The 20,521-nt window shown below is 38.5% G+C and overlaps 1 protein-coding gene across 1 annotated transcript; it reads left to right on the plus strand.

Moving 5' to 3' along the window:
* The first annotated feature begins 2,805 nt into the window (after positions 1-2,805).
* On the plus strand, positions 2,806-20,521 carry LOC145592508 (uncharacterized). The gene is made up of 13 exons (XM_081648988.1): positions 2,806-3,262; positions 3,970-5,266; positions 8,147-8,371; positions 8,463-8,680; positions 15,327-15,401; positions 16,336-16,407; positions 16,485-16,583; positions 17,189-17,260; positions 17,349-17,463; positions 18,925-18,993; positions 19,145-19,409; positions 19,497-19,572; positions 19,816-20,521. Exons 1-13 carry the CDS (start codon positions 3,110-3,112, stop codon positions 20,233-20,235), a joined length of 3,156 nt encoding a protein of 1,051 aa, XP_081505114.1. The 5' UTR covers positions 2,806-3,109; the 3' UTR covers positions 20,236-20,521.

Genomic DNA, 20,521 nt, shown 5'->3' on the forward strand with positions numbered 1-20,521 from the left:
TTGATTGAATAGCCATAACCTCTAATCGGCAAATATAGCATTAAAGAAATAAACATACCCAGTAAACTGAAACTCCAATCAAATTACAACATCTAAGGCAACACATTTAAGAAATCTAAATCAGCATGTAAAATTCCAATTCAAATTCATTCGATAAACTTGCCAACAATAACAGTAAACAATTTAAACAGCACAGCTAACTGCAGATGCAGAGACCTAGGCAACGGACCGAGTTATAAAGACCCAAAGAGGAGAAACGAGTTTGGGCCAAGAATAGTATGTTGCCAAGGAGTTAGTCCGCCTGATCGGATGCAGCCTCGCTCGAAGGCGCGCTCGGCCGAGCGAGGCTGGAGAAGAAGAGGGCGTTCTTTGCCCGAATGCGTGTCCGACCGGGCGCGAGTGTTTTGGAGAAGATTTTTCGACAAATTTTACTTAGTTTCTAATTAGGATTTTTAAGCTTTGTATAAATACGTTTTGTGTAGTTTTGAGACAATTATCTCTTTCATTAGCTTAAATTCTCATAATTAGTTTTAAGCTTAAACTTTTCTCTTGTTTCTCTCTCTACAACTCTTGGTTTATGCAATTCATTATTTCCGTTAATTTTGGTAACAATTTCTTCCCTTTTTATTTTCACTAATTTAATTGCTTTGATTCATCATGTCTTGTTTAATTGCTTTGTTTAGTTTAGAATTTAATATGTGTGAGTAGATTATTTTCTAGGGTAGTGGGGATCCATAAATAATATGAAGGGGTAATTTATTATTGTTGGTTATCGATGCTTGATTAATTTTCTATTGATTGATTTAATGCTATGCAATTATATTATATTAGGCCTGGTTTGATTGTATGAGTTATGTAATATTGATTCGAGATTCGAGTGATGAGAATTGATGTTTAGGCTTAGTTTCAATAGGCAGATTAATTTATAAATGGTTAAGTCAAGATTCGAGAGATGCGATTTAATACCGGTAGATTAATTCTGTGATTGTAATACGTAGAGAAAGCTCTTTATGATCTGATTAATTGTTGCATTGCTAATTGATTATTATGTTTTACCCTGGAGTATTGTTTATTGGTGAACCTATACCATATGCTTTTATTTATTGATTTCATCCTGCTGTAATTCTCCTTAGTTTAATTCGTCATATTTATAATTTAGTTACTTAATAATTTAGATTATTTTAATTAATTAGGAATAGAAAGACTTGTTTCCATGTGGATTCGACCCTACTTCCCTATTTGCTTTAGCTAGAGGACTTAGGAATTATTTTTGATTAGATAATACGACTTTAGCCTGTCACTAACCAAACCCAAAGTTCTAGAAATAATTGAAAATAGCATAAATGTATATACAACCAACTGAAGTAACTGTTTTAGATTATCTCTAAGCAATGAAGATACAATTTATAATTGTAAGCTTAGGAATTCTAGATCATTGACAGTCCAAGTAATCAAGAGGTATAAAAGTTCAAGAATCGTCAAGTAAATATTCAAATTTGTCTGTACAATTAGGATCCTAATGGAATATTAGTCAGCACATTTCCTTTTCATGAGAAATTACCACCAAAACAATAACCTCATCCAAGGTTTCAAAGTTTCAACCTTTTTTCTCACAGGATAAAGAAGAAGCAACTTAGAAATAAACCAAAGCAAACCAAATATGCAGTATATAAAGAATTAAAAAGCAAAGAAATAAACCAAAGGACATATTCAATATATTTAACTACCAAGAAAAGCTACACCATATAAATTGTTCCAGCCCCCATAAATAAATATCTTCTTCTCTAAAATTTTTAAAATAGTATATATAAATAAATAATTTAAAAGCAAAAAAATAACCCAAAGGACATATTCAGTATATTTTAAGACTAGAAAAAACTACACATTGAAAATCGTTCCAATATCTTCCTCTGTAAGAATTCTAAAACCTCCTAATAATTTTATCAATTTTAAAATACATTTTCACTATAGCACCATACCATTCCCTGTATAAACATTGTGCCTGAACAGTATGGGTTTCAAAGACAATTTCGTTTTCTAATTACAGCCATTAATTAATTAGGCGAAGGGACTATACCATTCCCAAACTAAATTACATTGCAAATCAGACCACTTATCAAAATTAAACACCAATTTAACTAGGGAAAACTACAAATGAAAACCAGGACACCTTACACCCCACAACAACCAGATCTAAAGCTGCAGCACCACAAGCACCATGCAACCTCGCCATCAAACTAATAGCTGCAAAGCACATACGAAATCAGCAAGTAACGAATGAATAATAGGGAAAAATGAAAAAAAAGGGAAGATGATATAGCTAACAACGAGCGAAGTAGAGAAAATGTGTGTCAAAAATGCTAAACAGAAATGGAGAAAGTGTCGACGTAGCAACCGATAACAAACAGCTGGAATGTCAAAACAGAAAAGACCATACTAACCCTGGAAATTTGAGCAATTCAGTAAAGGGGGCTGAAGGTAAATGCGTCATTTCTCTGTTCATAAGGAACAGTAAACGTGCTACAGCCTTGATGCTTGGGACTTTTACATAGGTTAAAGATAAAAGTGGGTGCTATTTACGTAGAATGTAATTAATTTTCTGAAAATTAGAGTATAATTTTAAACGTAATTACTAAAATAAAATTTATCATTTATTGCTAATAAAACTTATCATATATTGCTAACAAGAATTTCTATTTTGTATTCACCTTATCTAGCGTCTCCGAAACGCTCATTAGCTTTTGACTTTCTTAAATACCGTGGAAAAAACACAAATAAGAACAACCCACGACAATAGAAGTACTCCGTACTACGTATTAGTTTTTCATGAAAGCATAGAGCGAAAATGCAGTGATCTGAAAATTTGATAAAAATGCTCCAAACCGAAATTGCTTGATTAGCTGTGCACTTTTCTCTCTCTTCATTTTCTTCTACTCTTCACTCTTTCTCTCTCTCTCTTCATTTCCCATCCGACTCCTTCAATTTCCCCAATCTCTTTTATTGGGGAGAGTTTTAAATCCCTAATTTCACAAATTTTACTCTCAATTTTCACATTTTTTTTATGTACTAATTATTTAGTTCGATTAATTCCGGGTTTGAAGATTTGACAATGGCGGGTCAAAATCAAGGAGGAGCAGGAAATATGGATCAATTTGAGGCGTTTTTTAAAAGGGCAGATTTGGATCATGATGGTCGGATTAGTGGTGCTGAAGCTGTCGCTTTTTTTCAAGGATCTGGGTTGAATAAACAAGTTCTTGCTCAGGTTTTGCTCTTTTTGATTTGTCTTTTCAATCTTGGTATATAATTTCTAGGGCATTATTTGTGAACTGGGATTTGTATATTTGTTGATGATGTGAATTGTTAATGTAAATGTGATGTGAATTATTCAAATGGGAGCTTAGTTATTTTTAGAATTTGATTAAATTGGGTTAGTTCTGAATTTTGGGTGCATTTTTTTTTTTTTTTGATAATGCATTCTTTGTGGTTAGTGTGAACAATTTCATGTTATATGTTTGAATATTTAGTTATTTACGAGTATTTATCTTATATCCTAGCTTAATTTGCTAAGATTTTGAGAAAAGTCTAGCAATTTTATGGATTAGTTGGTTGAGTTGGACCGCAACCCCAATGTTGAGTAGACTTGTCGTAAGAGGTTTAAAGACTAGCTATACTACGAATCATAGGATGGATGTCCATGATTGAACCCTTTTGTTGAAAATAAAGTTTATAGCTTCCGAGAGGTGAGAGGTCACGATTTGAGTGAAAATTTGTATAGACCAGGCATTTTTCTACGAAGTATATGGTTATAGGTTTTTATGCTAGAATTAATGATGTGAACATCTAGTAATGAAGTTAGTCTTCCTCCTGTATTGATATGGAGGTTAAAAAAGTTACTTTGTCAATGATCCAAGTATCCAACAATTGTGTACTGAAATAGCTACTGATGCGTGTTCGTTCGATTGGTTGTAGATATGGATGCATGCCGATCAGAATCGTGCTGGTTTCCTTGGTCGTCAAGAGTTTTATAATGCACTAAAGCTGGTAACAGTGGCACAGTCTAAGCGAGAACTGACTCCTGAGATTGTGAGGTCAGCATTGCATGGACCAGCTTCAGCCAGGATCCCTCCTCCACAAATAAATCTACCTCCTGCCGCTACACCTCAAGCATCTCCTGTGCCTAATTCACCCGCAATGTCGATGGGTTCTGGGATGCCTACAGCGCCACAAAATCTTGGTTATAGAGGGCCTTTACCACCTAACCAGAACATGCAGCAGCAATATTTCCAATCTCCAGGGAACCAATTGACGAGGCCTGCTCAAGGTCTGCCTTCTAGCTCTGCTTCACATCCTATTCAAAGTGGTCATGGTCTTCAAAATTTAGGTGTCTCATCAACTGGGGTTCCAAACTCTAATTTGTCATTTCCTGGTCGTCCAAGCTTAGGCATGTCGACCCCTGGTTTCCAGAGCTCGGGCATGTCGACCCCTGGTTTCCAGAGCTCAGGCATGTCGACCCCTAGTTTCCAAAGCTCAGGCATGTCGACCCCTGGTTTTCCAAGCCCAGGAATGTCGGCTCCTGGTGTCCCAAGTTCTGGAATGGCTCCATCTGTTGTTCCAAGTTCAGGAACATCTACTACTGGTCATCCACACTCTAGTGTCTCAGCCAATTGGATGGGTGGAAACATGAGTGGGGCTCTTTATGGACAAATATCGCAAGTTTCTAATATGGGGACCACTACATCTACCCCACAAAATATGCCAGTGACCCCCCAAGCTGCCAACGATAGCTCTAAAGCAACTGCTGCCTCTGGAGGTGACCCTTTTGCTGCTTTTTCAATGACCAAACCAGGTGCTTCTCCAGCAACATCTTCAGCTATAGTTCCTGTGTTTGCTTCAGCCCCAGCATCCTCCATAACAACTTCATCGGCAATCGTTCCTGTAGCCTCTTCAACACAGGCTCCGTTAAGATCAAATTCTCTTGATTCATTACAGAGTGCCTTTGTGAATCAGCCTGTGGGTGGTGGTCAGCCACATCAGGCACAAGCTTTCTCGAATCTGTCTCAGTCTTTACCTCAAGTCACTTCCTCTGGTGTTTCACCTGGACCCGTTAAGGCTACTCTAGAACAATCCCAGCCACCATGGCCAAAGATGACTACTCCAGGTATACAAAAATATACCAAAGTATTCACAGAGGTGGACACTGATCGAGATGGAAAAATCACGGGTCAACAGGCACGTAATCTGTTCCTGAGCTGGAGACTGCCAAGAGGTAAACTGCTGTTCTTATTCTTGGGATTGAGATTTCCAAATTAAGTGAATAATATTTTTATTTAAAAAAATAAAATGAATTTCCCAGTGTAGCAGTTGGTTTCAACATTTCTGTATATGATCTCTCACCATTTCCCCGTGAATGCTTAATTTTCGCAATGTAAAATTTGAGGCTTTGCTGTTTTATTGTTATCACTTATCAGGGCATGGCCCTTGGATTATTTTCTCCACTTATCAGGTTTATATATTTGCTTCACTATTTCTTGCTGCTAACAGCTGTCAGTTGCGATGTTTGATGAAGAAATTTAGATTTAGGATTTGGAAATAAAAATTGCTAGATTTATTAATTTATAAAGAATATGATGATATGAATTATAATTTTCAAAATCATGCTCTCAGCTTTGTCTTGGATAGTTGGATATATTTATTTTCTTCAGTATGGGGATCAAATTTCAAATGGTTGGAAGAGGATTTGACTTTAGTTTGCTGGATGTGCTTTAAAGAATTACTACTGATCTTAAAGAGATTGAAACTTCCAAAATATCCTTGTAAAGATTTGTAGATGATTGACCCCTCTCCATAGTCTCATTCTTTAAGCTAGGGCCTAGGCAACCTCAAATGAGAAAATTCCGACACAACTATTAGGTGCAATATTTCCGAGCATCAGGAGAATTACACAATCACTTCATACTTCTTTGTCCTCTCAATTTGAATACAATGTAGTTCTTTGATTCAATATGTCGAGGCCGACCCCACTTTTGGGATTAAGGCTTTGATTGATTGATTGATTGATTGATTGAATGAGTGGGAATTTCGTAAAAGTAATTCTGCTCTGTAGAGCAAATTGTAATATGAATACTAATTAAAATTTATCAAGGGTGGGGAGGAGAGGTGGTGATTTAGAAGCCTCACTTAAAGCTAATGGTTAGATAATATAATTTTCTTTAATAAGTTGATGAGTAATTCATTCAATGGTAGAGAGTGAAGCAATTGATATAATCCCAAGTTGCTCCCTTGTATAAATGGACAAAATAGGTAGATGTGATTAAGTGCTGCTCTTAGGGCACTATAAACATTAAATGTACTTCCTTAATTAGTTTAAGATTAGAAATTCATGTCAAAATCTTGTTTTGATTAGTGTAATTAATGTTGGATTAGTACTTAATATTTCCACTTTTAGATTCATATATCCAAACCATATATCATTTTCCTTAAAATAATTTACAAGAAAAGCAATGGCAATTGACCTCTACAAGGTGTTGGCATTAAGAAATTAAACCAAAGTATTTAGTGAGTTGATGTAAGGGAAGTAGAAAACCCTTGGTTGCTGCCTAGAGTCGAACAAGGCCACAAGATACACCCATTTACAGATTTCTCAAACATCCAACAAGCTGGCAAGGCGCATGACCACCGCACGATCCTCCCTAATTCTATTCCTATTTTGGAGAAGCAATAATGAGAATTGGGTTGTTGAAGTTTGGAAGCTGGTTCCCTTTAGTAGTTTGGCAAAGCTTGCAAATCAACATAATTCTGTTGACTTGGCATTGTTGAGTACTTCAATAGGCTTTGGTAAAGTTTCCATTTTGAGCGTCACTTCTCCATCTACGTTTTGTAGATACGATCATAAAATCTACAAGTAGAGGATTTGATTTTTATCTAGCTTTCTTGCCTGAGTGTTACTATGTTTGTTAGAGCTTGATGTTGTTTTCTTAGTCCTCCTTTGGTGTAAGGTTGGTATCTTTTAGTATTAGTCTTAATGCTGATTCTTGTGAAATGGAGATCTATTGATTGAAGCAAGGGAGTTATGTGAATGTAATACTCAGGTTATTAAAGACAGATTATTGGAAGAATTGGGATGTTTGGCAATAAGGATCATATTGTTGGCTTAGATTGTCTGAATTCCAAGATACATTTCAATATGTTGGATATAAAGATAGTGAGTTAAAATATGTTTTGGGTAATGAAGTATATTGATTTCAATGGCATGAAAACAAAGAGGTTACCAAGCTGTAATATACAATAATAAATTCAAACCATATACGTTGAAATAAGAATGAAAATAATGATGCCTTTTCTAAGATGTCCTATATTGTGAATTTGTGATGGTGATGAATATTGGGGCTAGAGCAGTTATTGTTTAATGCTATCTTTCAATGATAGGATGACTTTTTGATGTGAACTTTTGGAGTTATGATAACCAAACATAATTTTAAGGGAGTGGTGTTATAATAGTGTTGCAGTTTGTTTGGGGTTAACTACAAAAATTTATCAATCCTGAGAGAAACTTATTTATTCATTTAATAATTTTTTTTTAAAAAATATTTTTTTCTCTTTTTTCATAAATGCTTAACTTGCCTTTCTGCATGTATACATACCACCTATATTACCAGAAATCGCTTTAGGGTCTGATACCACTCTCCTCTAAAAAAGATTGTGGGCAAGGGTCATCATATTATTATTAAATGCAAAGCATGATAGTATCTTAAAACAATGGACTATGATGGAACAACCCCTGAGATAACTGACAAAGGTGCTGGATGCACTCATCAGCGCTGCACAGAGGACAGATAGGATTCCTCATTCTATAGAAGGTGGGAACTGGCAAGTTTGCTCTTTAGAGAAACTCAAGGACTGTATGCTATATGCTGGATTTTGTTTATATCATCTGTGCAAAATTTGCCTCTGGAGGAAGTTAGCAAATGCATATTTTATGTTAGGCTTGTATGTTACTCCTGATTGATTGATGTAAAATAAGCATATTACTCCTTCTTACATACTTCATGTATTTTTTTCTGTCTTATGTCTATAGCTGTAGAGACAATCACTCTAGTAATCTGTATATATGCTCTGCTCATCGTATGATCCAATTTTTATTTCTCAGAGGTTTTAAAGCAGGTGTGGGACTTAGCTGACCAGGATAATGACAGCATGCTTTCATTAAGGGAGTTCTGCATAGCCCTGTATTTGATGGAGCGGTATAGAGAAGGGCGTCCCCTTCCAGCTTCACTTCCCAATAGCATTATGTTAGATGAAACTCTTGTGCGGATGTCAGGTCTTCCAAATTCATCGCATGGTAATGCAGCATGGGGAGCAGCATCTGGTACTGGTATGGTTGACAACACTCTAATTTTCCGATCTCATGTCTTTTTTTTCATTCTTCGTGTTATTTTTGCTTAGTGGTCCCTTTTTAAAATTAGGTTACAGGCCAGTACAGGGAAGCGCTGCTTCCTCACCTGGTGCAGCTGGTTTGAGGCCAGTCATGAATTCAGCTCCTCAGCCTGATATGACCATGCAATTCCAGCAGCCAAAGTCAAGAGCATCTGTATTGGATAATTCCCAAGCAAACCATTTTAGTGATGGTGAGAAGGATTTGCTGCAACCAAGTGCTCTAGAAACAAATGATGCCGAAAATAAGGTATTGGCTTTCAACATGCTAATTACGTCGGTAATACTTGACATTTCTTGGTTTTATAGCTGAAATTTAAGCCTTTTAGGATTTTGTATTGTTGGAAATTGGAGTCAAGCATTAGGTTTTGAGTGATAATTGACGTTTGTTAACTTTTAGTTACAGTTCATTTTGGTGGTCCGAGGACATTTTTCCTTTCCTTTTTTTTCTTTCATGCCCTCCTTTTGTCCACAAGTGATCCTCCCTTCGCGTCTCTCTATTATATCTTTTGATTACTTGATCCTGCAAATTACACAGCACTAAATGCTTTCATGGCTCTTATATCTTTGTAGATATATGTTCTATGATAGTACTTTTCCATGTCCTCATGACCTTAAGGGCAGCTCCCTTGGTGTTTTTCATTTTATGTAGCTACAAAATTTATTTTTAATCTGTTTATGATTATCCAGCCTTTTCTTCTTATACATCTGCTCTAATGTTATCTAAGAACAGTAAGAATTAGCAGTGGCCTTTTTAATTTTTTTGTAACGGACTCAAGGCTCAACAAGGGTCATGATTGGATTACTTATTCTAGAAGGAGAAGGAGGGGTCAGCAAAATGGAATGTCAGGAAATGCACAGCAAGCAGAGAGCAGTCACCAAGCACAGCAGCATCATCCAATCAGGGGGGAGCCTTGACAGCTGCCACAACAACTTTTGTTGTTTTCTTCTTTTTGGCAGATTATGTATATATAAGAAAGGGAGAGTGGGATGTGCTAGGTAGGCAAGATCATAGTAATTTCTAGGCTAGAGAGTGGTGCCCTAAAGGTACTAAAATCAGAGACTAGTAGCCTCAAGCTACCCTTGTTTTGTTACTGCCATTTTCATATTAATCAAAGAGCTGCCCATTTTCCTCAAAAAATCACACCTTTATTGTATAACTTAATATTAATACAAGTAAGTAACCACTAGAGTGTTACAAGTGGTATCAGAGCGGCGGTCCTGCGACCACCGGCGCCGGAAACCACCACTCCGTACTCTGCTCTCAAAAAAAAAAAAAAAAAAAAAAAAAAAAAAAAAGAGAGAGAGAGAGAAAAATGGTCACATCTGCAACACAGAGGTGTGATAACCTGGATGAGCAAATGGCTGGAGTTCAAACTCGATTGCAAGCCCCGGAAACGGCAATGAAAACACAAGAAGAGACACTTAAGAAAACCTTGAGTGAGGCCAATGAGAAGCTTGATAATCAAATTGAGCTACTCCGGCAGCAGCAGGAAGCTCAGACCGCTGCGAACGCCACCACACAAGCCCAGTTCTTTGAAGAGCTGCGAAACCTGGTGAATCAGAGGCATCACGAACAGGGGCTAGGCTACAACCACGAGAATCGCCACCATAACGGCGGAGGTGATTACCAGTGGAAGCCGAGGAAGCTTGATATGCCCATATTCGAAGGCGCGGACCCGGATGGGTGGATCTTAAAAGGGGAGAAATATTTTCTCCACTACCATCTCACGGAGGAACAGAAAATGCAGGCGGCCGTCTCGGCGTTGGAGGGGGACGCGCTTAGGTGGTTCCAGTGGGAAAATCGAAGGAGGCCTATGGCTACGTGGGAGAGCATGAAGGCGCGGATCTTGCGTCAATTCCGGCCAACTCACGCCGGGAGCTTACACGAGCAGTGGCTCGCCGCAAGCCAGGAGACGATTTTCATGGAGTATCGAAAGAAATTCATCGAACTTTCAGCGCCGTTGGAAGACATTCCCGAAACGATTATGATGGGTCATTTTATACAAGGACTTAAAGACGACATTAAGGCTGACGTCAGACTCATGAACCCGTTTAACCTAGAACAAGCTATGGAGATCGCGGGTCGGGCCGAAGAGAGAAATCGGGTCGGCGGGTTTAGGAAACCACCCGGTTACTTCGGATCGGGTCGACCCACCACCAGCGCAGCTGGGTCATCTGGATCCAAATTACCTGTCGGATCTGGGCTCATTAACACCTTTGGAACCCCTGCTCAACAAGCCACCCTCTGCTCTCTGGTGGGAATTTCGAGGCCGAAAACTATGAAATTGGAAGGGAGGGTTGGTCCGAAGCACGTGGTGATATTGGTGGACCCCGGAGCCACACATAACTTCGTGTCAGAGGTGTTGGTGGCGGAGGTGGGTATTCCGGTGAGCGGGGACCGCGAATTTGGAGTATCTCTTGGGAATGGTGATGTAATTGGGGGAAAAGGGAGATGTACAGGGGTACGGGTGGTGTTGAATGGAGGATTTGTGCTGGTGGAAAACTTCCTGCCTCTGAAATTGGGGAGTGCTGATATGATTTTGGGAATTGAGTGGTTAGAGAAGTTGGGTTCGGTCACGCATAATTGGAGAACGCATATCATGAGTTTTATGGTGGGTGATCGGAGGGTGACTTTGGTGGGCAATCCCGCGTTAGAGCATTCTAAGGTGTCGCTTAGGGCAATGTTGAGGGCCTTAAGGCACGAAGGGGAAGGCTTATGGGTAGAAATCAACCATGTGGAGGTAAACCCGAGTGCAGGGGAAACCGAGCCACGGGCGGCAGCACCACCCCCGTGGTTAAGGGATGTAATGGAGGAATTCCAAAGTGTCTTTGCTGAACCTAAGGGGTTACCACCGAAGAGGGGACATGAACACTCAATTGTGTTGAAAGAGGGAAGCAATCCGGTGAGTGTAAGACCCTACCGGTACCCCCAATTTCAAAAAGATGAGATTGAAAGGATGATTAGGGATATGTTAATGGCCGGAATCATCAAGCCTTCGGTGAGCCCCTTTTCAAGCCCGATTTTGTTGGTTAAAAAAAAAGATGGCTCGTGGCGCTTTTGTGTAGACTATCGTGCCTTAAACCGGGAAACAATTCCGGACAAGTACCCCATTCCCATTATCGATGAGCTCTTGGATGAGCTACATGGGGCGGCCATTTTTTCCAAGCTCGACCTCAAGTCGGGTTATCATCAAATCTTGGTGAGGGGAGAGGATACACCCAAGACCGCTTTCCGAACCCATGAGGGTCACTATGAGTTTTTGGTAATGCCTTTTGGGCTTACTAATGCTCCCGCCACTTTTCAAGCTTTGATGAATGAAGTGTTCCGACCACACTTGAGGAAATTCGTGTTGGTTTTCTTCGATGACATCTTGATTTATAGCCCCAACATAGAGAGTCATCGTGAGCACATGAGGGTGGTGTTGGGGTTACTCAAGGAACATTACTTGGTGGTGAATTTCAAGAAATGCGAATTTGGGCAGCAGCAAGTAGCTTATTTGGGGCACGTGGTGTCCAAAAGTGGAGTGGCGGTGGACATGGAAAAAGTCAAGGCCATGGTGGAGTGGCCTACTCCAAAGAGTTTGAAGGAGTTGCGGGGTTTTTTGGGGTTAACCGGCTACTATCGTAAGTTCATTAAGGGGTATGCTCAAATAGCTAGACCCTTGACCGAACAACTTAAGAGAGATAATTTTGGGTGGTCAACCGAAGCAACCAAGGCATTTGAGCAGCTCAAGGCTGCTATGGTGGCTGCCCCTGTGCTAACGATGCCAAATTTCAGCAAGTTGTTTGTGGTAGAGGCCGATGCCTCGGGCTATGGCTTAGGGGCGGTGTTAATGCAAGACTCTAGGCCTATAGCGTTTTACAGCAAGTTATTGGGCCCTAAATCGCAAGCAAAGGCCACCTATGAGAAGGAACTAATGGCGATTTGCTTAGCCATTGTTAAGTGGCGCCACTATCTCTTAGGCCGTCATTTTGTGGTGAGGACGGATCAACATAGTTTGAAGTATTTGATGGAGCAAAGGGAAGTAAGAGGAGATTATCAAAAGTGGGTGCGCAAATTATTGGGTTTCGACTTTGAAATTCAATTTAAGCCGGGGGCTAGCAATAGAGTGGCGGATGCCCTCTCTAGGAGGGGTGGCTCGGAGCTGGAAATGGCAGCCATGGTCACTGTCCAAGGTGTTAAGTGGGAGGAGTTGGAAAAAGAAATCGAAGAGGACGACCTCTTGGGGAAAATAGCAGCAGCAGTGCAGCAAGGAGGGGGGCCGTATGTGGGGTATACCATGGAGAATGGCAGGTTGTTGTTTAAGGGAAGGGTGGCAATTCCCAAGTCATCCACCTTGATTCCCAAGCTCTTGCAAGAGTATCATGATAGCCCTATTGGAGGACATCAAGGAGAGACTAAAACCTACTTGAGGATTGCTTCGGAGTGGTATTGGATTGGGATGAGGAAGGATGTAGGGGAGCATGTGCAACGCTGCCCCATCTGTCAGCAAGCGAAGCACTCTCAAATGCAACCTGCGGGACTCTTGCAACCCCTACCCATTCCCGAAGCCATATGGGAGGACATCTCCATGGACTTCATTGAGGGTCTACCCAATTCAATGGGGATGAATTCTATCTTGGTGGTGGTAGATAGACTCTCCAAATATGCTCATTTTATTGGGCTAAAACACCCATATAGCGCTGCCACTATAGCTGCCATTTTTGTTAAGGAAGTAGTCAAGCTTCATGGGTTTCCTAGTTCCATAATCTCGGATCGGGATCGCATTTTCATGAGTATTTTTTGGCGAGAGTTGTTCAAGCTACAAGGCACGGACCTCAAGAGAAGCACCTCATATCACCCACAAACCGATGGTCAAACGGAAATAGTCAATAAGACCTTGGAAACCTATCTAAGATGCTTCGTGAATGGACAGCCGAAATCTTGGGGAAAATGGTTGCATTGGGCTGAATTTGCTTATAACACCGCTCATCATGAATCAATCGGGTTTACCCCATTTCGAGTGGTCTATGGAAGGGATCCTCCGAAGCTAATTAAGGTGGGAAAAGGTCAAACTCCGGTGGATAGCTTGGAGGTTTGGCTACGAGAAAGGGACTGGGTGCTTGAGGACCTGAAGATGAACTTGCTTCGTGCACAGCAAAGAATGAAGGCAAATGCTGATTTAAAGAGACGGGAGGTCGAATTTCAAGTGGGAGATTATGTCTACCTTAAGCTACAGCCATATAGACAAAAATCTCTTGCTAAGAGGCCTAACGAGAAGCTCTCTCCGCGTTTTTATGGGCCATTTCTGGTGGAGCAACGCGTGGGAAATGTGGCCTATAAGCTGAGTTTGCCTGACTCTTGTCGCGTACACCCTGTGTTCCATGTCTCTCAATTGAAGAAGGCACTTGGCAGCCAAGAAGTGAGTCCTACCATACCAACTCAGCTGACAGCAGAACTGGAGCTGCTGGCAGAACCAGAGCAGGTGCTGGCTGTCAGAAAATCCAGCAGCTCTCCTTCTCACCAGGAGGTGTTGGTTAAATGGGAAAATTTGCCCCTGTTGGAAGCCACTTGGGAAGAAGCTTCCCTCATCAACGAGCGTTTTCCTTCCTTTCACCTTGAGGACAAGGTGAGTCTTCTAGGGGGAGGGAATGTAACGGACTCAAGGCTCAACAAGGGTCATGATTGGATTACTTATTCTAGAAGGAGAAGGAGGGGTCAGCAAAATGGAATGTCAGGAAATGCACAGCAAGCAGAGAGCAGTCACCAAGCACAGCAGCATCATCCAATCAGGGGGGAGCCTTGACAGCTGCCACAACAACTTTTGTTGTTTTCTTCTTTTTGGCAGATTATGTATATATAAGAAAGGGAGAGTGGGATGTGCTAGGTAGGCAAGATCATAGTAATTTCTAGGCTAGAGAGTGGTGCCCTAAAGGTACTAAAATCAGAGACTAGTAGCCTCAAGCTACCCTTGTTTTGTTACTGCCATTTTCATATTAATCAAAGAGCTGCCCATTTTCCTCAAAAAATCACACCTTTATTGCATAACTTAATATTAATACAAGTAAGTAACCACTAGAGTGTTACATTTTTACTACAGCTTTTTACAAGGCTGTTTAATTTCTTGAGAAAACAAAGCTATTGGTGGAAATATTTTGTTTGTTTGTTTCCTGTGCAATTCATCAGTTTATAAAGGGACACACCTATGCAAAAATTTGAGCAGCGCACTAGTTCTATGTAATACTCCATAGTATCGAATTCACATATGAGAACTCTGAGAAGTGATCACTCTGTACTAAATCTGTTATCCTCATTAATATGATATAAAACCTAAGTGCTCCCTGATTTATGAATACATAGCTTTTATAAGTTGAATGTGCTGTCTGGTGAGGATGCATGAACTGTGGGGAGAACGTGATGCACATGGTTGAAGCAGTTTCCACTTCATACAGACATTGGAGGTTCTGGTGACATTATAGCAAAGAATAGGATTCTCAGTACTCTTAAGGCCAAAAATTATGAGATGCTAGTTGATATTTTGTACTTAGATGCTAGTTATTGTAGTGTATGGGATGCTCATAAGAATCTATCACATTTCCCCCGACTCAAATGTTTCTGACTTCAAATGCAGTATTTGTATACAAGTTCGGATAAGATCTTTGAAATCAAGTACTTGACTGATTTCAATTTCAAAGCAAGACAGTAATCAATTTGCATTAGGAATCTTACTTGTCTAACTACTGTATTTATTTGTGTTACTTCAATATTGTTCAGTTTATGTTGTATTATGACATTGGTTGCTTACACATACATTGACAGCAGCACTGCTTATATTATTTTGAATATTGAAATTGTTTTTACCTTTTGTTTTCATCTTCATCAGAATCTTTAACTTTTGTTTCATGAATTGAAGGTTGAAAAGGTGGAGAAAGTACATCTAGATTCCAGGGAAAAGCTTGAGTTCTACCGTACAAAAATGCAGGAACTTGTGAGTTTATAAGTTTTAGATTTTTTCCACTTTTTCAGGAATTTTATTGGCACAGCTCACTGAACCTTCAATTCTTTCTATCTGGATGTGTGTATCTTTTTTTAAGCAGGACTGTAGTAATAACTTATACCCTGATCTAATGAATTAAAATTTGAGTAGAAGTTTACTCTGATTGGATAAACTTTACCATACAGTGGTATTATTATTCTCTCTCTTTTTCTTTTGCTATTAGTATACTGTTAAAGTTTATCAGTTATTCATTTTCGAAATCTGACAAGTAATTAGGTTCAGTGATGGCTGCTGGGTAGGTCATAAAATTAGACAGTGACAAACAAAAAACTGTCATACCATTATCCCAATGCTTGTTTTTCTTTTTTTTTTTTTTTTTAAAAAAAAAAAAAAAAAAAAAAAAGAGAGTAGATAGCAGTAAAACTCTGCAAGGAATCTCTTGCTATGCTGTTCTCAGTGTGGGAAAGTCCCACTAATTTATGAAATATTAATGGTTATTACTTGCATTTAAAATCTTGTAGGGACAACTAAAATGGGGAAAAAATGATACTAATATCAGCAATCAACTTGATTGCTAGTATCATGATTGAGATGCAAGCTTCAATATATTTATATACGAAGTTTTTTTTTTTTTTTTTTGTTAAAAATTTTATAGGGCACTTACAGAGGGATCAAATCATCCTGAATATGTGAGATAGTCCAATTTCCCATTGAAACCTCTACAGAGACTTTGACTTTTCATTTGATTGGATGTTGATCTTAAATTTTAAGGCGCCGTTAGAATACCTGCTGCTCTGCGTAGTGTTGTTAAACTGGATTGGGAATTTTTATGTCCATAGTGTGCATTTCAGTAGCACTTGTATCTACGTGATTAGTTTATTTATTTTAAATATTGTTATGAATGTCAATTTTGATTTATTTATAGGTTCTATACAAAAGTCGATGTGATAATCGACTGAATGAAATCATTGAGAGAGCATCTGCAGACAAGCGTGAGGTAAATCATATGTCCAGGGAATTTCATACATTGCATTATCCCTCAACCCACATGAATCTAACAAAGTGATTTCTCAGGCGGATTTACTGGGAAAGAAATATGAAGAAAAATATAAGCAAGTAGCAGAGATAGCTTCCAAGCTAACTATCGAAGAGGCTAATTTCCGAGAATATCAGGTAACTCTTTCTTCATTGACATTTTCTTCCTATGAAAATGATTATTCCATGATGTGTGCAAGATTGGTGTCTTTTGTGGTCTACGACTTTCTTTGATATCGTTCTATTGCAATCCTGGACCGCACTAAAATTTAAGTGACAAATTGTTGTGCAGTTGAGGTGTCTTCATGTGTATTCTTTCTATAATCTACGGTATCTATTAATTGAATTTATGTGTTTTCTTCCTTAAAAATTTACTCGCATGTGCAGCTGTGCTTGAGGCAATAGGTGTACTATGATTATTCCATGCAATGGGGTCATTTTCTTACTGATTTTTCTATTATGTCTTTGTTCCAGCTATTCCTTTCTTTCTTCCTTTATTCCCTTACTTTTACTTGTAGAGAGTGTTTTTTTCCTCATATATCATTGCTCCATCTTTTTCACAAAGTTTGACTATTCCTCTATCTTAATTTCGTTAATGAATTAACTGCTTCTATAATTTGAGTCTACTCATGTCTTGACAGCTTTCTGTTAGGAGTATATGATACATTGGTTGTTGCATAAAATTTTAGTCTCTAAGGCCAGATTGTTTTCTTTTACAAATTTCTGTCTTTATTTTTATTCAGGGGCGAAAAGCGGAGTTGCAGCAAGCAATTATTAACATGGAACAAGGTGGAAGTGTGGACGGTATTCTTCAGGTAGAGTGCAACAGATAGTTTATGATGGTTAACACATGAATCTTGCTTTCAATGCTAGACTTGTATCCAAGAGTTTCTCTTTTTATAGGTACGTGCTGATAGGATACTGTCAGATTTTGAGGAGCTCCTAAAAGCTTTGTCTGAACGCTGCAAGAAACATGGAATAGAGATAAAGTCCGCAGCATTGATTGAGCTTCCTAAAGGTAGTTTGAGTCTCTTAATCTTGCTTTTCTGTTAACTTCACCCTTTCTTAATTTCCAGTTACGTCTTATGTATTGAAACTTCATTATGGTCTGTTTGGATTTAAAGATTTCATTTGAAATTCTGGAATTGGGCTAAATAGTTTGTTTGGATAACTCAAGAATTTGGAATTGTATTTAGCCCAAATCCAAGCCCTTACAAACATAACTGTAGCTTTTAAGAATTTGAAATTCTAATACAACTGATGTAATTTCAAATCCTTGTTTCTCTCACCACCATTACCCTCAACTATCACAGCACTCTCTAGCTACCACGATTCTCCCTTCTACACCATGGCACCTCCGTCCAATCACCAAATGCCTAAGCCACCTCCGCCGTCTCAACATTGTAGCAGATCCGCCACCGCTGCCGTCAACCTCCCAAATACACCATTATTTGAACAATTTTGACACAAATTTTGTTGTTTACAAGATTGTTTTGTTCGATTGAAGCAAGATTCAAGTTTATAAAGGTTTAATTTCATCTAAATTAAGCTACTTCTTCATTAATTTGGAAGGTAAATTCACGATTTTCATTCTAATAATCAAATTGGGGAAAAAAATTAGGGTTTATAATCTTGAGTAGAAGCTTGGATTTCGGATTCACATAAGACAATCAAACTGCTATTTTAATAATAAAACAGAGAACACTATAAATAAAATAGCATAAATTGATTTTTTCTTGGAAGAAATTGACGCTAAAAAATGTTCCAAAACTTAAATTTTTTTTTTTTAAGGTTGCCCTCTCGGTTCATCGGAGCTTAGCTCCGACTATATCCGAATCTGACTCGAGTAGCACACCTAGCTTATGGTGGGTGAGTCTCCCAACAAGAGTTTTTGCATACGGTGAGGCTTGAACCCGAGACCTTCCTTAAGTGACATCAAGTTGATTACCACTTGAGCCAACTCTTGTTGGTAATTTTTTTTTTTTTTTTTTTTAAAGGTTCAAAAGACATTTGCTGCAGCCAGGAGACGAACCTAGAGTTCCAAAAGTTTAAATTGATATTCAGTTCATTTATAAATTAGTCAATTTTGTTTGTTAATTTTTTTTTTTCTTTCTTTTTTATTTTTTTTAATTTTGTTTTGTTCCTTCAATTAAAAATTATCCAGTGATTAATTAAATAAATTCACTTTTTCAATGTTTAATTACCCTGCATATCTGTAGAAAATCTATTCTTCTTCAATCATCTAATGGAATTTGAAATCCAGGAATTGAAATTCTACTATTTCCCAAACAAATATTTTGGAATTGAGTTCTAAGAATTCAAATTCTGAAATTAAAATCTTTCAATTGAAATGAATCGAGTATATCCAAACACAACCTTATATCATATGTTGGGAATTGTTTGCTTGTTTAGTGCTAGCTTATAGTGTGATAAAGTGAAGCTAATTGTGAACTGACCTGAATATTGTAATAATCTTAAGGCTGGCAACCTGGAATTCAAGAAGGAGCTGCTGTCTGGGATGAAGAATGGGACAAGTTTGATGATGAAGGTATGCATTGTAGGAATTTTGTTGCTTACCTTTTGTTGATGAAGTTGTTCATATTGCAAATTATATTATTTCTAGAGCGCTTCAAATTTCTCCTTTACTGCACAAAGAGAGTAAAAAAGAAATTTGGTGTCTAATCACTTTATTTCTTCAGGACTCCAATTTGACAAGGAGGTCAGTACAGACACACAAACTGCTAAGACCTCTCCGAGATCCACTTTATTCGAGAATGGAACATACTCTCATGATGATGTATATAGCCCTGATAGTAAAGGTGAACATGCTTTTGATAGTGAATCTGCATACCCCCATAGTGAAGATGATTCAGCAAGAAGCCCACATGGAAGTCCAGTACCTCGAGCATCACAAGATTTTTCAGATATTTTTGCAAAGAGCGAGGCAGATACAGATTTCCAGCAGTATGCTTTGCCCATTCTTTGCTTTTTTGTTCAACAGTTTCATTCAATAATTTTTTTTTAAAATAATTTCTCTTTTGTCCTCCACAGGAGCTTTGATGACCAGGGTTGGGGCAATTTCGATGGTACTGATGATGCAGATTCAGTTTGGGGATTTAATTCCAAGGTAAGCCGGTTGCACCATTGGTTAGTGTTGGATCAAATATTCTTCTTACCTTGTCCGGAAATGATTGTCACATTGTCCCAGTACCTTGTGATTAAAGATATGACTTGATTTTAATCATTTTATAACACTAGTAATTAATGTTTATCTTTATCCCTATTACTTAAATATATGCGACACTGGATGTAGGGAGTATATTTCTGTCTTCATCTTTTCATCTAAGGATTTGTTCTTTCATCCTCGCAGGACCAGCGTGGTGATCATCTGTTTGAATCCAGTGGCTTTGGTTTAAGTCCTAGAACAGATTCTCCACAAGGGGACAGCAGTTATAATAAAAGAAGCCCATTCAATTTTGTTGACTCTGTGCCAGGAACACCATCGTTTTCTAAGTCTGGTAACTCTCCAAGATATAGTGAGGCTGGGGACAACCTCTTTGATAATTACTCAAGGTTTGATTCCTTCAACATGAATGAAAGCAATCGGTTTTCTCCACCACGTGAAACCCTTACAAGGTTTGACTCCGTAAGTAGCAGCAGGAGTGGCTTTGGTGGCCATAGTCGAGGATTTACTTCGTTTGATGATGCAGATCCCTTTGGATCCTCTGGACCTTTTAAGGTCTCCTCTGAAACACCCAAGAAAGCTTCAGATAATTGGAGTTCATTCTAGTTCATTGGGTTTTGGTCTAGGATCAACTCCTATATTCTTCATTTTGTGGAACAAAGTGATAAATGTAGCAGCCATTTTTCGCGTGCTTGTATAGTTTTGATCTTGTGTAAATTCATCGGTATTTGTTATTTTGTAATGTTTTGTAGACCTGCAATATGAAGAACGTTGTGCATTATTAATTCATTTGTGTATTGTGTCAGTTGTACGCCTGGTTAGGAGTGAAACGAGATAGTTAAAAGAAACTATGGAGTAATAAACAATCAACACATAAAAATTATGTTGCCAA

This window comes from Chenopodium album, chromosome 18 (genome assembly GCF_948465745.1).
Source record: "Chenopodium album chromosome 18, dcCheAlbu1.1, whole genome shotgun sequence".
Classification (NCBI taxonomy): Eukaryota; Viridiplantae; Streptophyta; class Magnoliopsida; order Caryophyllales; family Amaranthaceae; genus Chenopodium; species Chenopodium album.

Coding starts and splice junctions, on each gene's coding strand:
- LOC145592508 (XM_081648988.1), top strand. CDS start 3,110: ATGGCGGGTCAAAATCAAGGAGGAGCAGGAAATATGGATCAATTTGAG. Junction 8,372..8,462: donor GGGAGCAGCATCTGGTACTG/GTATGGTTGACA, acceptor TTTTAAAATTAG/GTTACAGGCCAGTACAGGGA. Junction 16,408..16,484: donor CATCTGCAGACAAGCGTGAG/GTAAATCATATG, acceptor GTGATTTCTCAG/GCGGATTTACTGGGAAAGAA.